At 34.6% G+C, this 21,290-nt stretch overlaps 2 protein-coding genes across 2 annotated transcripts; one reads left to right on the top strand and one right to left on the bottom strand.

The window, feature by feature from the left end:
- Positions 1-15,645: 15,645 nt before the first annotated feature.
- On the bottom strand, positions 15,646-16,893 carry LOC123315950. Its single transcript, XM_044901858.1, has one exon. The coding sequence runs from the start codon at positions 16,891-16,893 to the stop codon at positions 15,646-15,648; it is 1,248 nt and encodes a 415-aa protein (XP_044757793.1).
- Positions 16,894-17,475: 582 nt separating this feature from the next.
- On the top strand, positions 17,476-18,723 carry LOC123315949. The gene has a single exon (XM_044901857.1). The coding sequence runs from the start codon at positions 17,476-17,478 to the stop codon at positions 18,721-18,723; it is 1,248 nt and encodes a 415-aa protein (XP_044757792.1).
- Positions 18,724-21,290: the final 2,567 nt, after the last annotated feature.

The following is a 21,290-nucleotide window of genomic DNA, read 5'->3' as shown; positions in this document are numbered from 1 at the left end:
CCTATCATGATCATGAAAATAATAATTATAATTCGATATCTTCCGAATGAATCGCTTTTTATGGACAACGTGGAACTGAAGTAATTTTCCGAACTGATTTTCACCTCATTTGGTCTTTTAGTGAAGGTAATGATTGGCACTTCGAATAAGTGTGATAAATGCACTTTCGAATTCTTTACTGATTCCGTTATAGTCATTATTGGATCTATGGAAATCTATGGATTGTTCTGGTCTTATTACAATTTGTTATTGAAACATTGATGATATTCATGCACCAGCAAAAGTATTTATCAGTATTTCAGGTCATTTTATTAGAAGGGTAGGACCACAATATTGGACTGCTAGATCTCCAGATCTGACACCCCGCGATTTCTTTCTTTGTTTTTATTCACACAACTAGTTGTCCATAGAAAAATAGATTCATTCTGAAGATCAAGTTTTAATTTTTAGTTTCAAGATAGCGTAGTTTTTCGATCCATATTTGGGTATCATCAATTTTGAAACATTTTATCCTTGTGAAAGAGTATTTTGAAGACCGAATATGGTATAATTGTTGAACACATTCAACAGAATATTCTTCGAAAAAAAATCAATTAAGGATTTCTAAATACATTTTCATGAAGTGCTCTATTCCTTAGAGGCGTCTGACCAAAACAATTATTTCTAGAACATGATCAACAGGTGGGGTAACCCAAAAATCAATTCAATTTGAGACAATAATAATGCAGATAACAAAAAAGTTGAAATTATGATTAAAAAACTACATACACGGTGTTTTTATGAGTTTGAAGTTAAGTAAAGCCTCACTGAGCCCGGTCCAGATTTTTGTCGAATTTTAATGCTCTGTTTCAATGAAATTAAGAACTCAAAGCTAATTATAAATTTTCAGTCGACTTGATCAGAATTTCAGGAGTTATAGCCAAACGGAAATTCGAGAAATTTCAAAAAACCCCGAAGAAACCTATATATAGGGTGCCCCAAAACTATTGAATCAAACGTCACACCACGATAGAGTAGATCAAATACTATCGAATGACACCAACATTAGTTGAGCGAAAATGTACCGTTTCTAAAAAAACCTAACCTAAAGTTGCCGATTTTCGAACTATTTTTTCAGTCACAAGGCCAATTTGTTATTAAGGATAGCGTTTTTCTCCCATATTATCACCCCTGTTTATTCTGAGTATTAAAAATCATGTAGAAAAAACAATTGTTTTAATTTACATTTACTTAGGTTATGGTTATCGATTAACTACTTAAAATAATTTCAATTAGGGGAGATGAAACAATAATATTACTTCAATATAATTTAAAATCGATATCCTTTTTCACAAACTGGCCCTGTTATTAAGAAAAATAGTTCGAAAATCGGCAACTTTATGTATTTTAATAAAATTCTGATTATTTTGGAAACGGTACATTTTCGTCGAACTAATGTTGGTGTCATTCGATAATATTTGGTTTACTCTATCGTGGTGTGACGTTTGATTCACTAGTTTTGGAACACCTTGTATATGGTATGATTCTGAACACAGCTCAATGCCCTCTATTCACGGTTTTCATTTGTCTGTTTACTCGTGAAACACCCTGTATACTCCTTGTACTCTGAAAATTTTAAAACGAATGCCCTCACCGTCATATGAAAATTCAAATTCTTCTTGTTGTAAGAACCGTTCATCCTTTCACCCAACGCCGACCCTAGTTACATGGCCCGTTGAAAACGAAATCGGCATCTGTTTACTGCAAAACACGTGTTGATGCTGATACGAAGGGTTCAGAATTTTCTACCTGATTCGGGCTTTTTAGGAACGAATTGCTCAAGATGCCGAGTTCGAATAACATTTCGTTTTGCGTGTTATATTGGATGAAATTGAATTTATTGCATGGATGATTCGAGAATTATTGATGTCCAGAATGCTCCAGAATGATGAAAATTTTCAGATTTCATTGAAATTCTTGCGAAAATTATCTCGTATATTTTCAAGTTTAGATTTTAATTCATTCAGAACTTTGAAGTTCGGCAAATAATGATGTAAATGATATAGATAACAGTCAATCACATTTCCTTCAGCGCAGTTGTTGTTTTGAAGAAAAAGCAGTAGATTCTCGCAAAATCCGAAACTCTACATGTATAGCAGTTGTTCAGTTCGGGATTAAAGTTTATCCTAGATTGATTTTGACATTTCAGTTCAGTTCTGTCAGATTATCTAGGATCATCTTAAATCTCTGCCTCATCCTGAACTGAACAACCGGGCCTTATAGTAATAGCAACGTAGCATTCATTAAGTCGGTATATTATTGGAATAATACTAATTTTTTATAGCGGAGATTAGTGGTTTTCAGCCTCGGTAGGTATTCACGAAATTCATTTTATTATGTTTTTTTAAGGTGAATCGGCCCGAAATCTTGGATCCCCCGACCTGCTAGTTTCGTATACTACTATGACAATAGCATAATAACTCAAATTTCAACATTTTCACAGAAATTTTTGAATTTAAGGGAGAGACACATTGAAAAAATCGATAGCAATTTACCGCCTAAACTACGAGCTTGCCGAAGTTGAAACTGGTAACAATCTACTCAGTGCTTCATAATATGTATAGTTTTATGACTCAGTGTTTTTTAGAACCTGTGAAAAAAATTAAAAACTGTAAACTCGTCATCGCCTTCCAAAGGCTGTATCTTGGAAGGTCTGTCGATTTGGAAAATTTACAGGAAATACCCCCGCTTATTTTCATTAAGGAATCATCTCCCTTATTCCTTCGCATTTGTTTACAGATATCCTGTATATAGCTATATTTTATCTATGTACCTTTTCATTTTAGATAGTAGAAGTTAATCAATCATCTGTATCTCAATCATATGTATCCGAGTATGTATCTATATTATTAACTTTATTTTGAAGATTCATTATATCTTGACAAAAATATGGTTGCAATTTCAAAATATGTTGACTCGAGGCCTTCCAAAGACTTCAATATTGTTTATTTTTTCCCTTACACATTGTATGATCTATCGAAAAATGCAAATCTGTTTTGGCGAATTCTTCATAAAATCTTACTTCTTTCGATATAATTGGTAATTTTCTTTATGATACATCACTGAAATATTTAAACCAGAGAGATGCTACAAGCTCTTAAAATTTTTGGGAAAATCCAATATTTAAACATAATCGATAATGAAAGAGATGTTTCTGAGCAAAGGATTCCTCAAAATCATTGTGCAATCCGATTCAAGAAAAATATAAAGAGCGTTCCATTTGAAATAACACAATGTCCAACATTCGGTTTAGCCGACGTTGTTCATTTCTGTGATATTGTGAAATTTGTAGCATTTTTTTCTCCTGATTCTGAAATGAAAATTTTCGGATTGGCTCATTGTCCTTGAATATTCATCACCATTAACATCTGAATTTTCTTATCCAAAAAATGTTTCTCTCTGAACAGGTTATTTTATTATATGCAATGATACAATACTGATTATTCGTTATACTAATAGGTAGTATTATCTATATGGATCATTTCCATAGAGAGAAGAAATATCATTATGGACAAGACTCAAATCGATTCGTTTTCAGATAGGTAATGAAATAGTTCGCCAAATTCAGAATTATAGTGTAAGCTTGAGATGAAAGAAGTTCAACGGATGCATAGATATACGCACGATGAAATATAAACAGTCATAATCCCATTCGAGAGAGCCAAGATTGGTTCTCTTTCACGTGATTCTTTCCCCTACAAAGGAATGCGATAAAAAATCGTTGAGATATGCCGCCTGGCTTGCAATAATGGAGGAGAAAACGCGCTGCGCCTCTCATTACTTAATTCCTCCGTATACTGATATTCCGCCTGTCTACATCTGCTTGCACAGTACAACGTTGCCATTTTCGGAGGTGCAAACGAGCAAAGAGTCTTTCAGAGTAATTCTCCGATATACAGCTCAGCACACTAGCGCCAGTGATATACACTCGAACTAAAAGATGGTTCAGTACATAAAGGGGGTGCGTTGTGACCTCAAAACGATTTTTTGATATGTTGGTCCCTGAAGCCTCCTGAATCTAACAAGCTAAAAAACAAGGCAAAACGTTGTCACCTCCGATTTCGGAGGTGACATCGATATATATGAGGTGAGAGCGTTAAACGAGTTACTATTTTGGAGGTGGTATTAACACTTTATAAATATATATATATATATATATATATATATATATATGAACCCGTAGTGCGCTGCTACCTCCGTTAAGTTCATTGGGCGACCTGACCTCCGGGTGAAGCAGTTATATAATTGGAATAATTTTTGTTTATATATGTAGAGGGGAAGGTAAATAACAGGGGTACCTAAAGAGGGGAAAAGATTTTTATCGACAAATTTTTCTTCAAACGAATCAGACCTTACTACCTCCGCATATATTTCTTATTAGTAGTGCGCTCTCACCTCCCGCTACGTTGCCAGATTTTAGGAGGACAGAAAGTAAGACAGCTCGAATTCTACTCATATATAGAATACAGCTGCTCTTCCGATTCATTCACACATATTGAAACCTGTAAATAGTTCGAGAACGATACTAATATTGATAAACTTCATACGCTGATAATTGATTGATAAGGTTCGTGATCTCGGTGTGAATGAATTTGGACAGTTTTGAATAAATATGCTTATGTCTACGATACTTCGTCCGATAGGGGAGTTTAATACCATATAGGTCCCAAAATGAATGATGCATGAAAATGAAATTTTTCGTGACATATAAGATTAATTCAAAAGACAATTTTACCGAATTTGTTCTGGTATGAAATAGTAGTCTAATTTTTGGGCATTATATTCACGACATCAGGAACTCCATATAAATGTTTTTCCCGAATGAATCGATAAAGATATACGTTTTACTTTCAGCTTCTATACTTCATTCCCTTTCATTTTAGCACTGGATTGGTCATGAAAATTGGATACCTTTCACTCTGTATGATACGAAAATGTTGGGTTAAGACGCTTGTCGAAACATTTTTGAGTTTTAAATCAGTGCTACGTAGTCCGTTCTACGTGAGTCTCTCAGTAATTACGTATTTCATCACAATGTCAAATCACTTCGGAAAATATGGAGTCGAAAATATGTAACGAACATAATTGACGTTCATACAAACTGATTGAAGACATACCAAATCTATTTATTTATATGGAAAATACAAGTGATCAGTAGCTTGAGGAGAGTTACTGTTGTTTATCTTCTTTGGCTGGAGGTTGAAGACGTTACATCAGTTGTAGAATTCAAAAAAATCAACCCGAAGATGAAATGCATTTGATGCAGTGTTAGCATTGAGTTGAATAATCAAAGGTGGTAGGGAATGGGTATCTCTTGAAGAAATGAACGGATAATTACAAGAATGTTGAATTCTTCAACAAAAATCATCTTGCGTGAATGGTAGTCAAAATAATTAGAAGAAGTTTGAAGCAAGAGGAGCTTCACCTCACAAAACAACTGGCTCGTATTCATGTCTGTTTATTTTCAATACATTGATATAATGATAATAATTATACAGGGTGTGGCGTAATGAATGGATAATATGGATCCTGGGGGTAGAGGACTCTATGGCGCTTCAGATAAATATATTTTACGTTTGGTAAAAGTGCCTTGGTTTTCGAGATATAATTATATAAATAATAATAATAACTGGATATTGACATTTTTCATCATAGCGCATCAAAAGAAACTCCTTGATTTAATGGCATTTCTTAATTGCTCGAGGAGTCTTTTGCGATTTTTCAGTACACAGGGTGTTTCACAAGTAAACGGACAAACGAAAACCGTGAATAGAGGGCATTGAGCTGAGTTCAAAAACACCTCATATGTGTGTCTTGGGCATTCCGTTTCCGATATACAGAGGAGTTTATTCAAATTTCCCGAATTTTCGTTCAGCTATAACTCCAAATAATTTAGTTGTATTCGGCTAAAAACTCATTATCCGCTTAAGCTTGTAAGTTTCAATAAAACAGAACATTAAAAGTTGACGAACACAGCACCGGACTCATTGAGGCTATATTCAAACTTAAACTCATGCAAAACACTCTGTTTGTAGTTTTTTTCGTCATAATTTTCAATTTTTCAGGTATCTGCATTTATTTTCTCAAAATCAATGAAAGTTTGGTATGCTTTATCAGTGGATAATTTTTAATGAATAATTGTTTGGTGGTGAAATGCCTCTAGAAAAAACCAGCGCAGCATATTGACTTTTACTTCATAATAATTATTGGTATGAATATGATCGCCAATCAGAAGTGGAAATCTAAAAATGGAATTGGAAATGTTCAACTGAATTTTTTCGTTTTTGATATTTTAGCATATCTGGTTATTCAGATAAATCATTCACAGTGATAATAAGCTTTATTATTGATAATGAACAAAAATAGCAATAAAAAACTACGCTATCATGAAAATAATAATTATAACTTGATATCTTCCGAATGAATCGCTTTTTATGGACAACGTGGACCTGAAGTAATTTTCCGAATTGATTTTCACCTCATTTGGTCTTTTAGTGAAGGTAATGATTGGCACTTCGAATAAGTATGATAAATGCACTTTCGAGTTCTTCACTTATTCCGTTATATTCATTATTGGATCTATGGAAATCTATGGATTGGTCTGGTCTTATTACAATTTGTTATTGAAACATTGATGATATTCATGCACTAGCAAAAGTATTTATCAGTATTTCAGGTCATTTCATTAGAAGGGTAGGACCCCAACATTGGACTGCTAGATCTCCAGATCTGACACCCCGCGATTTCTTTCTTTGTTTTCATTCACACAACTAGTTGTCCAAAGAAAAATAGATTAATTCTGAAGATCAAGTTTTAATATTTAGTTTGAAGATAGCGTAGTTTTTCCATCCATATTTGTGCATTATCAATTTTGAAACATTTTATCATTGTGAATGACTATTTTGAAGACCGAATATGGTATAATTGTTGAACACATTCATTTCATTTCTTTGAAAAAAAAATCAATTAAGAATTTCTATTTTTCATGAAGTGCTCTATTCCTTGAAGGCGTCTGACCAAAACAATTACTTCTAAAACATGATCAACAGGTGGCGCAACCCAAAAATCAATTCATTTTGAGACAATAATAATGCAGATAACAAAAAAGTTTAAATTATGATTAAAAAACTACATACACGTTGTTTTTATGAGTTTGAAGTTAAGTAAAGTCTCACTGAGCCCGGTCCTGATTTTTGTCGAATTTAAATGCTCTGTTTCAATGAAATTAACAACTCAAGGCTAAATATAAATTTTCAGTCGACTTGATAGAGAATTTCAGGACTTATAGCCGAACGGAAATTCGAGAAATTTCAAAAAACACTGAAGAAACCTATATATAGGGTGCCCCAAAACTATTGAAACAAACGTCACACCACGATAGAGTAGATCAAATACTATCGAATGACACCAACATTAGTTGAGCGAAAATGTACGGTTTCTGAGAAAACCTAACCTAACGTTGCCGATTTTCGAACTATTTTTTCAATCACAAGGCAAATTTGTGATTAAGGATAGCGTTTTTACCCCATATTATCACCCCTGTTTAATCTGAGTATTGAAAATCATGTAGAAAAAACAATTGTTTCAATTAACATCAACTTAGGTCGAGACTTAGGTTATGGTTATGAAATAAAACACCCCTTACCTGGAATCAATGGAAGAGCGGCTTTCCACTGAACAAGGGGTGATTATTTTTAAGATGTTAACTACACAAAATTGAAGGCCCCCTTAAGGGCAAAAATGGTGGATTCGGCCCGTCGCGCGAAGGACAGGTCTTTGATGTTTTTCTATATTTTCTGGGGAGAAAATTTAAATGAAAATCTGTTAAATTTAACGAATAAATCTATTGCAGAAATTTGAATACAAGCACGTATTTGGTCGATAACGACCACAATAAAAATCTCAATTTCTTTCACACATGCAAAGTGCGCAAAGCAATAATCATTAAAATTTCATCGATAAAAATCTTGGATTAAAAAATTCTCTTTTCTCAATTTCACAACAACAATAAAAATATGATCAAAAATCAGATGAATTTTAGAGGAGCTTTCAGGACTCTGGACAAACAAAAATTGGAACCTTCTACCTTTTTCTGCGACCAGCGACCGTCGTTCGCCTGGGGTTGCTGGTGAACTTTTCGATCACCAGACTTTCCTCGCACAGTACGGCGAATTCTTTACACTCAACCGCACTTCCCGCACTTTTCCGTCGTCAACGATTAACGCTATTCGTTTCGACTCTATCCAAAATTCCTAAAATCCTATATCCGATCTATATCACAAATAAAAACAATTATTACGCCCTGACTGACTTTAACCACGGTACTAAATCTCTTACACTATTCCCCGAATAGCTTGTACCCGTCTCCCTTTTTGAGACCTAACTCCGAAAAAAAAATACTTCTAAATTTCTCGGACTGCCGAACTTACTTTCGGACTTCCAAATCTACTCTATTAGAATCCCGGATTCTACTTCCGTCTTCCCGACGTATATTTTCTTCGACCAACTTCCCACTGACTCCCTTCCCTATTTTGGTTCCTTTTTATCATTCCCCTTCTTAGACCAAAAACCCAAATTTCCTCTCCACCTCTCGTGGGTGTATCCAGAATTATTCTACGACGCGCTAACCTTGCATTTTTCTGAACTAATTGAATTAGCCGGTTAAAACTCAAGAGCCTGCTAATTCTTACAACGCCGAATCAATTATCTTCGAATATTGAATTGATATATAAGCTCTTATGGGCGAGTTATTATCTAAACTAAACCGTTTTCCTTTTAACTTAAAATCAGCCTCAAGTCCGACATGAAACTCTACTTCTTCGATACTTATCTTCTTACTGGAAAAATATCATTCATACGCTTGTCATCGAAACCTTTATTTTCAATTATCTTGAACGTTGAGAGCCCGAGAAAGAATTTCCTAGCCCAATATTCTACCAGCATATATATCTCTTCAATATTCCTATTTATTACAGTTATCGATTAACTACTTAAAATAATTTCAATTAGGGGAGATAAAACAATAATCTTAATTCAATATAATTTAGAATCGATATCCTTCTTCACAAACTGGCCCTGTTATTAAGAAAAATAGTTCGAAAATCGGGAACTTTAGGTGTTTTAATAAAATTCTGATTATTTTGGAAACGGTACGTTTTCGTTGAACTAATGTTGGTGTCATTCGATAATATTTGGTTTACTCTATCGTGGTGTGACGTTTGATTCACTAGTTTTGGGACACCCTGTATATGGGGTGATTTTGAACTCCGCGCAATGCCCTCAATTCACGGTTTTCATTTGTCTGTTTACTCGTGAAACACCCTGTATACTCCTTGTACTCTGAAAATTTTGAAACAAATGCCTCACCCTCATATGAAAATTCAAATTCTTCTTGTTGTGAGAAACGTTCATCCAGAGACTCTGGTTCATCCCCCCGACCCTGGTTACATTGCCCGTTGAAAATGAAATCGGCATCTGTTTACTGCAAAACACGTGTTAATGCTGATACGAAGGGTTCAAACTTCTCTACCTGATTCGAGCTTTTTAGGAACGAATTGCTCAAGATGAGTTCGAGTAACATGTAACATTTCGTTTTGCGTGTTATATTGGATAAAATTGAATTTATGCCATGGACGATTCGAGAATTATTGATGTCCAGAATGCTCTAGAATGATGAAAATTTTCAGATTTCATTGAAACTCTTGCGAAAACTGTCTCGTATATTGTCAAGTTTAGATTTTAATTCATTCAGAACTTTGAAGTTCGACAAATAACGATGTAAATAATTCAATATTATATTTGCCTCAAGACTCGAAACTTTTCGAGAAACGATTTATTTAATTCTTTGATGACGAATAAATCAATTATGTGTGTTGATATTATATTTTCATTCATTGAAGAATATTTAGAATAATGAAGTTCAACAAATGATACGAACAAGATACTTATTCAATTAACCTCATGATCCAAAACATTTCAGAATTTATTTCGTGTTTAGATAATCCGCTGCATATCGTTGTTCACAATACGACTGTCAATTTAAGACCAATTATAGAACGATTTAATTAATAGATCAATAGCTTTCGAAAATGTTGGTCAGTCTATGACTGACACTCATTTTGTCAAATGACGGATTTCAGTATCAGACTGCTATATTAGTATGATGAGAGTTCAAAAAAATTTGTATGGACTACAGAATTCAGATGGTTGATATTCCGTGTCGCTAACAGTCAATCACATTTCCTTCAGCGTAGTTGTTGTTTTGAAGAAAAAGTAGTAGATTCTCGCAAAATCCGAAACTCTACATGTATAGCAGTTGTTCAGTTCGGGATTAAAGTTTGTCCTAGATTGATTTTGACATTTCAGTTCAGTTCTGTCAGATCAATCTAGGATCATCTTAAATCTCGGCCTAATCCTGAAGTGATCAACCGGGCCTTATAGTAATAGCAACGTAGCATTCATTAAGTCGGTATATAATTGGAATAATACTAATTTTTTATAGTGGAGAATAGTGGATTCTCCTCGGTAGTTATTCACGAAATTCATTTTATTATGTTTTTTTAAGGTGAATCGGCCCGAAATCTTGGATCCCCCGACCTGCTAGTTTCGTATACTTCTATTACAATAGCATAAAAACTCAAATTTCAACATTTTCACAGAAATTTTTGAATTTAAGGGAGAGACACATTGAAAAAATCGATAGCAATTTACCGCCTAAACTACGAGCTTGCCGAGGTTGAAACTGGTAACAATCTACTCAGTGCTTCTGTAAAAAAAATTAAAACCTGTGAACTCGTCATCGCCTTCCAAAGGCTGTATTTTAGAAGGGCTGTCGATTTGGAAAAAAATTTATAGGAACTACCCCCGCTTATTTTCATTAAGGAATCATCTCCCTTAGTTCTTCGCATTTGTTCACAGATATCCTGTATATAGATATATTTTATCTATGTACCTACTTATTTTGGATAGTAGAAGTTTAGTTTCGAAGACCAAAACAAAAATGTCAATTGCACCTGATTTGTTGATTATAAGAATCATGTATTTTGAATAATAAAACAGCATGCGAAAATACTTAAATTAACTTTTGTCTTTCTCCTTTCATCATGCCTCCATCAAAGTGTCCGCTGTTCATCATAGCTTTTGGGAATTTACCAACCAATCATCTGTATATCAATCATATGTATCCGAGTATGTATTTATATTATTAACTTCATTTTGTAGATTCATCATGTCTTGACAAAAACATGGTTGCAATTTCAAAATATGTTGACTCGAGGCCTTCTAAAGACTTCAATTTTGTTTAATTTTTCCCTTACATCCTTTATGATCTATCGAAAAATGAAATCTGTTTTGAATAATTCTTCATAAAATCTCACTTGTTTCGATATAATTGGTAATTTTCTTTATGATACATCACTAAAAAATTCAAACCAGAGAGATGGTACAAGTTCTTTAAATTTTCGGGAAAATTCAATATTTAAACATAATCTATAATAAAATAGATGCTTCTGAGCAAAGGATTCCTCAAAATCATTTAGCAATCCGATTCAAGAAAAATATATAGAGCGTTCCATTTGAAATAATACACAATGGTCCAACATTGGGTTCAGCCGACGTTCATTTCTTTTATATTGTAAAATTTATCGCATTTTTTCTCTCGATTCTGAAATAATTTGAATTAATCTGAAAATGTTCGGAATCGCTTATTCTCATTGAATATTCATCACTATCTATTACGGTAGTGCCGATCCTAGCAGGTATGCAGCGCTTGTCCGGCACGCGGTCGCCCAAATAAAAGGGATGGCCTCAGACAGCCACCTTCATTTGTCAGTCAGTGTCAATTATTGAGTATTACTTTCTAACTCCAATTATCCAAATTTTGAATGAGACGACGAAAAATATTAAATGAAACTGAATTTTTCAATCTTGTCAAATCGAATATTCCTTGTTCCCTTTCACCGAAAAAAAGAAAAACAAAAGAATGCTTGCTTCAGAAGAACGTGATGTAAAGATCGAACAAACCACCATCTGAGAGCAATTATCGTTATCGATAGGGACTCGAGATAGGAATGTCTAGGGTTTGTAAAAATTACCAGATTTTGAAATAGAATCGCGTGGTCGTAAAAACAAAAACGGCTAGGGTTCAATTATGATGCTTCCTACAGTTACTGCATGCGTGTACTTAAAAATGTAAATTGCATTTTTATTGTGTAGATTAGATAACATAAAAATCTGTAGAGAAGATGTCGGAGGGCAGGGACATCATCATCCAAATGGGAGATTATAGATTCTCATTTACAGGGTGTTTTTAAAGTTTGAGTGGAGTGGAAATTAAAACAACTCTATCTCCTGAACGGAATCGCCTATTCATCCGAAATTTGGAATGGAGATAGTTTCCATGAGGTTCCAGAAAACTGCAATCAATATCATTCTATTTGCAGGACAGTAAATTTGGACAGTCGTTGTCGTTAAAATTTCGCGAAATCACCCAATGAATTTCATGATTTCTCGATATCTGCGTAAACTATAAAATTTATTTATTCAATTTCTTGATAGTGACAATAAGTTTTTTCTCGTGTTGATATTTAACATTCTATTCTTCTCATACCGAAATGAATTTTGAATCTTTACGAATTTAATCAATTAAATATACATTATTGATTGTTTATTCAAATTTTCATTTGATCCAATACAAAAAAAAATCAAAGGTGCGGTGCGTTCTATAAAATAACATCAAATAAAATCATCTCTGCAACCAAAGATGTAGGAACAATTAATTCTTCAATGCAATTCATTAAGATATAAAATTCACTTCATCATGGGATGAAAACGATCACTTTATATTTTATTTTTACCAATTAAATTACTTAAAAATAAATAATTGTTGAAGAACCATCCTCGAGTTACTCTTCAGAAAACTGATCTAAGTAGTCGATCAAATGAAAACTAAAATTAACATTCAATAGTGATTCAATTGATTAAATCCATAAAAATTCAAAATTCACTTCGTTATGAGATCAATAGGATGTTGAATATCGACACGATAGAAAAAATTATTGTCGCTATCAAGACGAAAAATCAGTTTCTGGAACCTCATAGAAGCTATCTTCATATCAAATTTCGGATGAATATCTCCGTTCAGGAGTGGTTTCAATTTCCATTTAAATTTGAAAAACACCCTGTAAATCAGAATCTAGAACTCTTAGATACTACATGTGGGGGTTCTTCGTAATCCTCGAGGTGTTCTCTATCTCACATTAAAATGTTTTTCATCTTATCTGGGACACCGTATATATGTAAAAAAAAGTATATTTTTTGTCTTTGGAGCGGGCGGAGCGGCACATAAGGAATTCGGCACGCCTTAGGATCGGCCTGTACTTCTGAATATTCTTTTCCAAAAAGTATTCTCCTTTCTCTGAACAGCTCATTTTTTTATATGCAATGTAACATTTCTGATTATTCGTTATTCTAATAGGAAGTATTATCTATATAAATAATTTTCATAGAAAGAATCAATATTATTATGGTTTTATTTCAGGTAGGTAATGAATTATTTCGCCAAATTCAGAATTATAGAGATATATTGAATTGATGTGACTGTTACTGGATGAAGATCCACAATTGAACTCAAAATAGATAATACGATTTGACAAAATTAGTTTTGAACCACGACACAATAACATCTTCAGGTACCCACCTGAAGGTAAGCTCAGTTTACCCAGTAGTGGAATTAATAGTATTCCAAATCTTGCTTATGACCATGAAGGTCTTTCGACTAGGTTCGGCCTTCCAAGTGAAGATTCTTCTGTTCTTCAGTTGTTTGAGGAACCCTCATGTTGGGGAATCATCTCCCATAGATATATCAGTGGTTATTCATTAGAAAATAGGAAAAAGAAATTCAAAAATTTCTCACACTTCATTGAAAATTCGTCAATATTTCCTATCAGTGGTTATCAAACCGGCCGAAACAAGGCAACATTTGGCCCGATAAAATCATGCAGAAACCAGAGACGGAATAGCTTGAAATATCTCCAATTGTACAAATTCGTGATTCGTGTTGGCGTAGATTCAGGGTTTTTAGCCCAATATGTATTTTAACAAGTGTTTGAAACAATGAATAATTTTTCTCCTGTTGTGTTATCTTGCAGGTAGTTGTACATTCTTAACAAAAACCTATCTGGTATCATCCATTTAAGCCGTTTCCCTACATAGAGCATTACGCTCTTGTGAGTGATACACTTTTTGTAGTGCTATCGATGTTGATATAAATGAATATCGAAAGTTCGAGCTGAAAGAAAGTCCTTCATAGTATATATAGATATATTTTACCTCTAGGTGTACCTAGAAAAGCTCCTTCCTGTTATTCTATGTTCTAAGAACATTACTGATTTATTCGTTATTCTAATGAGTGGTATTATCTATATAGATCATTTTCATAGAAAGAATCACTATTATGTACGAGATTCAAATCGATTTGTTTTCAAGTAAGTAATTAAATCGCCAAATTCAGAATTATGGTGTTAGCTTGAGATGAAAGAAGTTCAACGGATGCATAGATACACACGATGAAATGTATACAGTCATAATCCCATTCGAGAGAGCTAAGATTGGTTTTCTTTCACGTGATTCTTTCCCCTACAAAAGAATGCGATAACAATAGTTGAGATATGCCGCCTGGATTGCAATTATGGAGGAGATAGCGCGCTGCGCCTCTATTTACTTAATTCCTCCGTATACTGATATTCCGCCTGTCTACATCTGCTTGTACGGTACAACGTTGCCATTTTCGGAGGTGCTAACCAGCAAAGAGTCCCGCAGAGCAATTCTTCTATATACAGCTCGGCACACTAGCGCCAGTGATATACACTCGAACTAAAAGATTGTTCAGTACATAAACGGGGTGCGTTGTGACCTCAAAACGATTTTTTGATATGTTGATCCCTGAAGCCTCCTGAATCTAACAAGCTAAAAAACAAGGCAAAACGATGTCACCTCCGAAATCGGAGGTGACATCGATATATATGAGGTGAGAGCGTTAAACGAGTTACTATTTTGGAGGTGGTATTAACACTTTATAACTATATATATATATATATATATATATATATATATATATATATATATATATATATATATATATATATATATATATATATATATATATATATATATATATATATATATATATATATATATACATATATATATATATATATAAATAAATTAGTTTTATCGGGTATGTGGTCTAATTCCAAGTAAAACAGCCAATAAGTTCTGTGTTTATCTTTACTTCTCAATATTTCGTTGACAGTTGTCAACTTCTTCAGGAGAAACTGCAAAATGATGAAACGTGAAAAATAAGACAAAAACATAAAACGGCATTACTTACAAGATGTACCAAAACATTAATCAATAATATCGACTGCAATCAACATTAATAATGACAAATTTCTCAGAAATCAGCTTAAAAAACATGAAAAATCCCCAGTCATTATACATTACATAGCTAACGGTGGAACGATACTACGCTGTAGGCACAATACGCCATCTCATGAGAAGACAACAAAAAGAAGACACAGAACCATCTATGTTTTAATTTTCAAATTACTATAAAATATTCAAGAGGTCACTATAAATCGCACTCATACGGTCCGTGTCCGATTTAAAGTTCACTGCATTTTGCTGCTTGCCAATCTGTAACATTTCGAGGAATAACCTATTTCTGTAATTCGAATCTGTCTCCAACACTCTGATATCATCAAACCCGAAAGCAAAACTGTGCCCAGTTTCTTGGCAGTGTCTAACTAAAGCACACGAGTTCTTTCCAATACGGCAATCACTTCTATGTTGAGTGATTCTTTGTTTCAACCATTGTTGCGTTTGGCCCACGTAACAACCATCACAATGTTGACATGAGATCTTATATACTGCATTAGTGCATAATTCTATTGGTGTCCTTTCCTTGGTCCTCGAGAACAGGTCACCTACCTTCGTTAAATTATATTTGGCGAGTTTGATGTTTTCAAATTTGTTCAAAACTCCTATAAGGTTGGGTGTCAAATCTTTAACGAATGGAATCCTCATGAATTTAAAACTGTTTGTTTGTTCAGTTGTTGTTGTCAACCTTGATTCCCTATTGTGTATCAATCTGTTAAGGGTATTTTTAGGGTAACCGTTATTCTGAAAAATCTCAAACAACCTACGTAGGTTCTTTTTCAGCAATGATTCATCTGAGATATAGCATACTCTATTTTTTAATTCTTTAATCATGTTTATTTTTTGATTATAAGGGTGCTGGGAGTGAAAATTTATGAATCTGCCCGATGCAGTGGGCTTCTGGTACCAATCCAGAAGAATCCTATTATTTTCACTCCTAATTACTCGAGTATCTAAGAAGGGTAGGCTGTTATCCCTTTCAACTTCCATAGTGAATTTCAAATTTGCGTTAAATCCGTTGAATGTATCCAAAATGAATGCTGTTTTATCCGCTGGAATTGCACAAAACAGATCGTCAACAAACTTGTAAAAGAAGGGTATGTGGAACCAAATTGTTGGTAAAATCATGTCTAATAGATAGTCTAAGATGATGGTTGCCAAAATGGCGCTCAACGGTGACCCCATTGGTGTGCCGAATATTTGCTCATAAAATTCACCGTCAAAGACAAAGTATGCGTTGTTGAATATGAACTCAATGATCTCAATGAAGCTCTCCCTGCTTAAGGTAGTGTGGGGTTTTATCAGATCCCAGTTTTTTCGCAGAATTTCTAATATGAGATCCAACGGGATATTCGTAAAAAGGGATACTACGTCCAGTGAAATCAGGATATATCCTTCTGGCAGGGTTACATCCCTCATTTTGTCAACAAACGCAAACGTATCTTTAATGTTATATTCATTTCTATCATGGAATGAAACTTTCAAGATGTCAGCGATGAATTTTGAAATCTTATATGTTAAAGTATTGACAGAACTTACAATGGGGCGCATAGGTATGTTCTCCTTATGAATCTTCGGTAGGGTATAGAGTTTCGGATGGGCAGAATTATATATTGTCAAGTGTTTTAGTTGTGGGTCAGTTATTTCCTTCAATCGGTGTAATCTCCTTAATAATTCATTCAATTTCTTCTGTGCAGAACTTTGAGGAGGGACCCTACGGCAGCTGCACAGAAGAAATTGAATGAATTATTAAGGAGATTACACCGATTGAAGGAAATAACTGACCCACAACTAAAACACTTGACAATATATAATTCTGCCCATCCGAAACTCTATACCCTACCGAAGATTCATAAGGAGAACATACCTATGCGCCCCATTGTAAGTTCTGTCAATACTTTAACATATAAGATTTCAAAATTCATCGCTGACATCTTGAAAGTTTCATTCCATGATAGAAATGAATATAACATTAAAGATACGTTTGCGTTTGTTGACAAAATGAGGGATGTAACCCTGCCAGAAGGATATATCCTGATTTCACTGGACGTAGTATCCCTTTTTACGAATATCCCGTTGGATCTCATATTAGAAATTCTGCGAAAAAACTGGGATCTGATAAAACCCCACACTACCTTAAGCAGGGAGAGCTTCATTGAGATCATTGAGTTCATATTCAACAACGCATACTTTGTCTTTGACGGTGAATTTTATGAGCAAATATTCGGCACACCAATGGGGTCACCGTTGAGCGCCATTTTGGCAACCATCATCTTAGACTATCTATTAGACATGATTTTACCAACAATTTGGTTCCACATACCCTTCTTTTACAAGTTTGTTGACGATCTGTTTTGTGCAATTCCAGCGGATAAAACAGCATTCATTTTGGATACATTCAACGGATTTAACGCAAATTTGAAATTCACTATGGAAGTTGAAAGGGATAACAGCCTACCCTTCTTAGATACTCGAGTAATTAGGAGTGAAAATAATAGGATTCTTCTGGATTGGTACCAGAAGCCCACTGCATCGGGCAGATTCATAAATTTTCACTCCCAGCACCCTTATAATCAAAAAATAAACATGATTAAAGAATTAAAAAATAGAGTATGCTATATCTCAGATGAATCATTGCTGAAAAAGAACCTACGTAGGTTGTTTGAGATTTTTCAGAATAACGGTTACCCTAAAAATACCCTTAACAGATTGATACACAATAGGGAATCAAGGTTGACAACAACAACTGAACAAACAAACAGTTTTAAATTCATGAGGATTCCATTCGTTAAAGATTTGACACCCAACCTTATAGGAGTTTTGAACAAATTTGGAAACATCAAACTCGCCAAATATAATTTAACGAAGGTAGGTGACCTGTTCTCGAGGACCAAGGAAAGGACACCAATAGAATTATGCACTAATGCAGTATATAAGATCTCATGTCAACATTGTGATGGTTGTTACGTGGGCCAAACGCAACAATGGTTGAAACAAAGAATCACTCAACATAGAAGTGATTGCCGTATTGGAAAGAACTCGTGTGCTTTAGTTAGACACTGCCAAGAAACTGGGCACAGTTTTGCTTTCGGGTTTGATGATATCAGAGTGTTGGAGACAGATTCGAATTACAGAAATAGGTTATTCCTCGAAATGTTACAGATTGGCAAGCAGCAAAATGCAGTGAACTTTAAATCGGACACGGACCGTATGAGTGCGATTTATAGTGACCTCTTGAATATTTTATAGTAATTTGAAAATTAAAACATAGATGGTTCTGTGTCTTCTTTTTGTTGTCTTCTCATGAGATGGCGTATTGTGCCTACAGCGTAGTATCGTTCCACCGTTAGCTATGTAATGTATAATGACTGGGGATTTTTCATGTTTTTTAAGCTGATTTCTGAGAAATTTGTCATTATTAATGTTGATTGCAGTCGATATTATTGATTAATGTTTTGGTACATCTTGTAAGTGATGCCGTTTTATGTTTTTGTCTTATTTTTCACGTTTCATTATTTTGCAGTTTCTCCTGAAGAAGTTGACAACTGTCAACGAAATATTGAGAAGTAAAGATAAACACAGAACTTATTGGCTGTTTTACTTGGAATTAGACCACATACCCGATAAAACTAATTTATTTAAATAATATATGGTCGATAAGAACACTACACAATTTATATATATATATATATATATATATATAAATATATATAATGAGGATAAATTCAGATGCATACCACCCGACGATATGAATATCGACAAGTGTTACGATCTGAATTGAGCTAGCCAGTTTGTCATCGTCAAGGCCCCCAAATGGAGTACGCTCCACCGAAGAAAAGCAGATGCTGACCATGGTTTCGGCCTCATTTGGCCTCATCAGAGCAACATAGCATTTTTCCACGGTGGAGAACGTTTGGAATTGATGGAACTTTATTCAATGTTGTTATGTTCTAGTGGGTATTATTTATTTACCCACAGCGCCATCCAACATGAAACGGTATCCGATTCAATCCCCTATTGACGATGACAAACTGGCTAGCTCAATTCAGATCGTAACACTTGTCGATATTCATATCGTCGGGTGGTATGCATCTGAATTTATCCTCATTATTTAATTCATTGCCTCCCTGTTTAGGCGTGATCACTTTCTTCATTATAAATAAATATATATATATATATATATATATATATATATATATATATATATATATATATATATATATATATATATATATATATATATATATATATATTTTTTTTTTCACCTCTCACGGGTTAGGCTATTGAGAGTGCCGGATCATTTTGACCAAGGCATTTCTCAGTTGCTCGTAAGGAACCTGCGTACGATTCGTGTGGTCCATAAGATAACCTCCTTCTGTGCATCGCCGATTACGCTCTCATCGAGTCCGAGCTTCATTGTGTTCTCCAGCAAATGTGTTTCGACTAAGCCATTAGTTGTGATGACGAGTGGAAGGATTGTCGAGTAGGTAAGTCCATAAATTTCTTTTAGTTCGAAAGACAGATCATGATACTTCATAATCTTCTCGGTATATGCTCTCTCAATATTGTCATCAGCTGGGATGGTGACATCAGCTATAATTAATTTCTTTAATTTCTTTTCGAAGAGAACAATGTCGGGCCGATTATGTGGGATGGATCTGTCTGTAATGAGTGGATGGTCCCAGTAAAGCTTCACCTCTTCGTTCTCTAGGATCTCTTTTGGTAAGTATTCGTATATCGGCCGTGTTGTTTCGAGCAATCCATGTTTTTTGGCAATTGCTTGATGGTATGCTTTTGCCATGGCGTTGTGGCGGTCAGTGTATTCTCTAGGTGCGAGGATAGAACAGGACGAGGTGATATGCTGGATTGTCTCAGGTGATTGTGAGCATTTGCGGCATTTATCTGTTGTCATATTTTTCCCTATTATGTTTTTCAGGTATGCTCTGGTGGCCACAACCTGATCCTGTATGGCTGTTAATCTGCCTTCTGTTTCTGGGAAAAGGTAACCAGCTTTAAGGTATGTAAGTGATCGATCTCTATCTATTTTTCTATGTTTCAGGACTGTTGGAAATCTACCATGGAGTGCTCTGCCTTGCCATACCTCGGACAACTCCTGGATTGTGGGGGGTGCAGGTGGATCACTGTTCGATGACAAGTTCAATGTTGTTATATTGTTATCTTCTGCAGATAGTGCCTTGAAGAAGGGTGAGTCTTTTGATTTGAAATATTCTCTCATTTCTTTGACTGTGTTGTAGTGTGTAGTCTCAATGTTCTGTAGTCCTCGTCCTCCATCCTTTCTCGGTATGTAAAGTCTGTTGACAGAGGCGTTTGGGTGATGAATTCCATACCTTGTTAAGAGTCCCCTAACCTGTGTATCTAGAGCCCTAAGGTCGGTGGTTGACCATTTGATTATTCCAAATGAGTAGGCTAAGCAAGGTACCACCCACGTGCTTATTGACGTGAACATCGCTTTGGAGTTTAATTTGCTCTGTAAGATTTTCTTGAGTCTATTTATGAATTTCTCCTTGAATATGATTTTGACCTCATTGTTTCTTATTTCTAGGCCTTGTTGGATGCCTAGGTATTTGTATGTTCTTTCTGGTCCCAGTGTTTGAATTGTAATTTGATCTTGAACTTTCATTGCTTCTCCTTCTGTTAGCTTTCCCCTCTTCACGTGTAATACAGCGCACTTATCCAACCCCATTTCCATTTTTATGGTTTCAGTGAATGATGCTACTATTTTGAGTTCTCTCATCAGTTGTTCTTCGTTGGCTGCATACAGTTTGAGATCATCAATGTAAAGGTGGTGGTTGATT

The sequence above is a fragment of the Coccinella septempunctata genome, chromosome 6 (assembly GCF_907165205.1).
Source record: "Coccinella septempunctata chromosome 6, icCocSept1.1, whole genome shotgun sequence".
NCBI classification, from domain to species: Eukaryota; Metazoa; Arthropoda; class Insecta; order Coleoptera; family Coccinellidae; genus Coccinella; species Coccinella septempunctata.
This window is presented reverse-complemented; position numbering and strand designations above follow the sequence as displayed.

Excerpts from the sequence above, each read along its gene's own strand:
- LOC123315949 (XM_044901857.1), top strand. The coding sequence starts at position 17,476 with ATGAGGGATGTAACCCTGCCAGAAGGATATATCCTGATTTCACTGGAC.
- LOC123315950 (XM_044901858.1), bottom strand. The coding sequence starts at position 16,893 with ATGAGGGATGTAACCCTGCCAGAAGGATATATCCTGATTTCACTGGAC.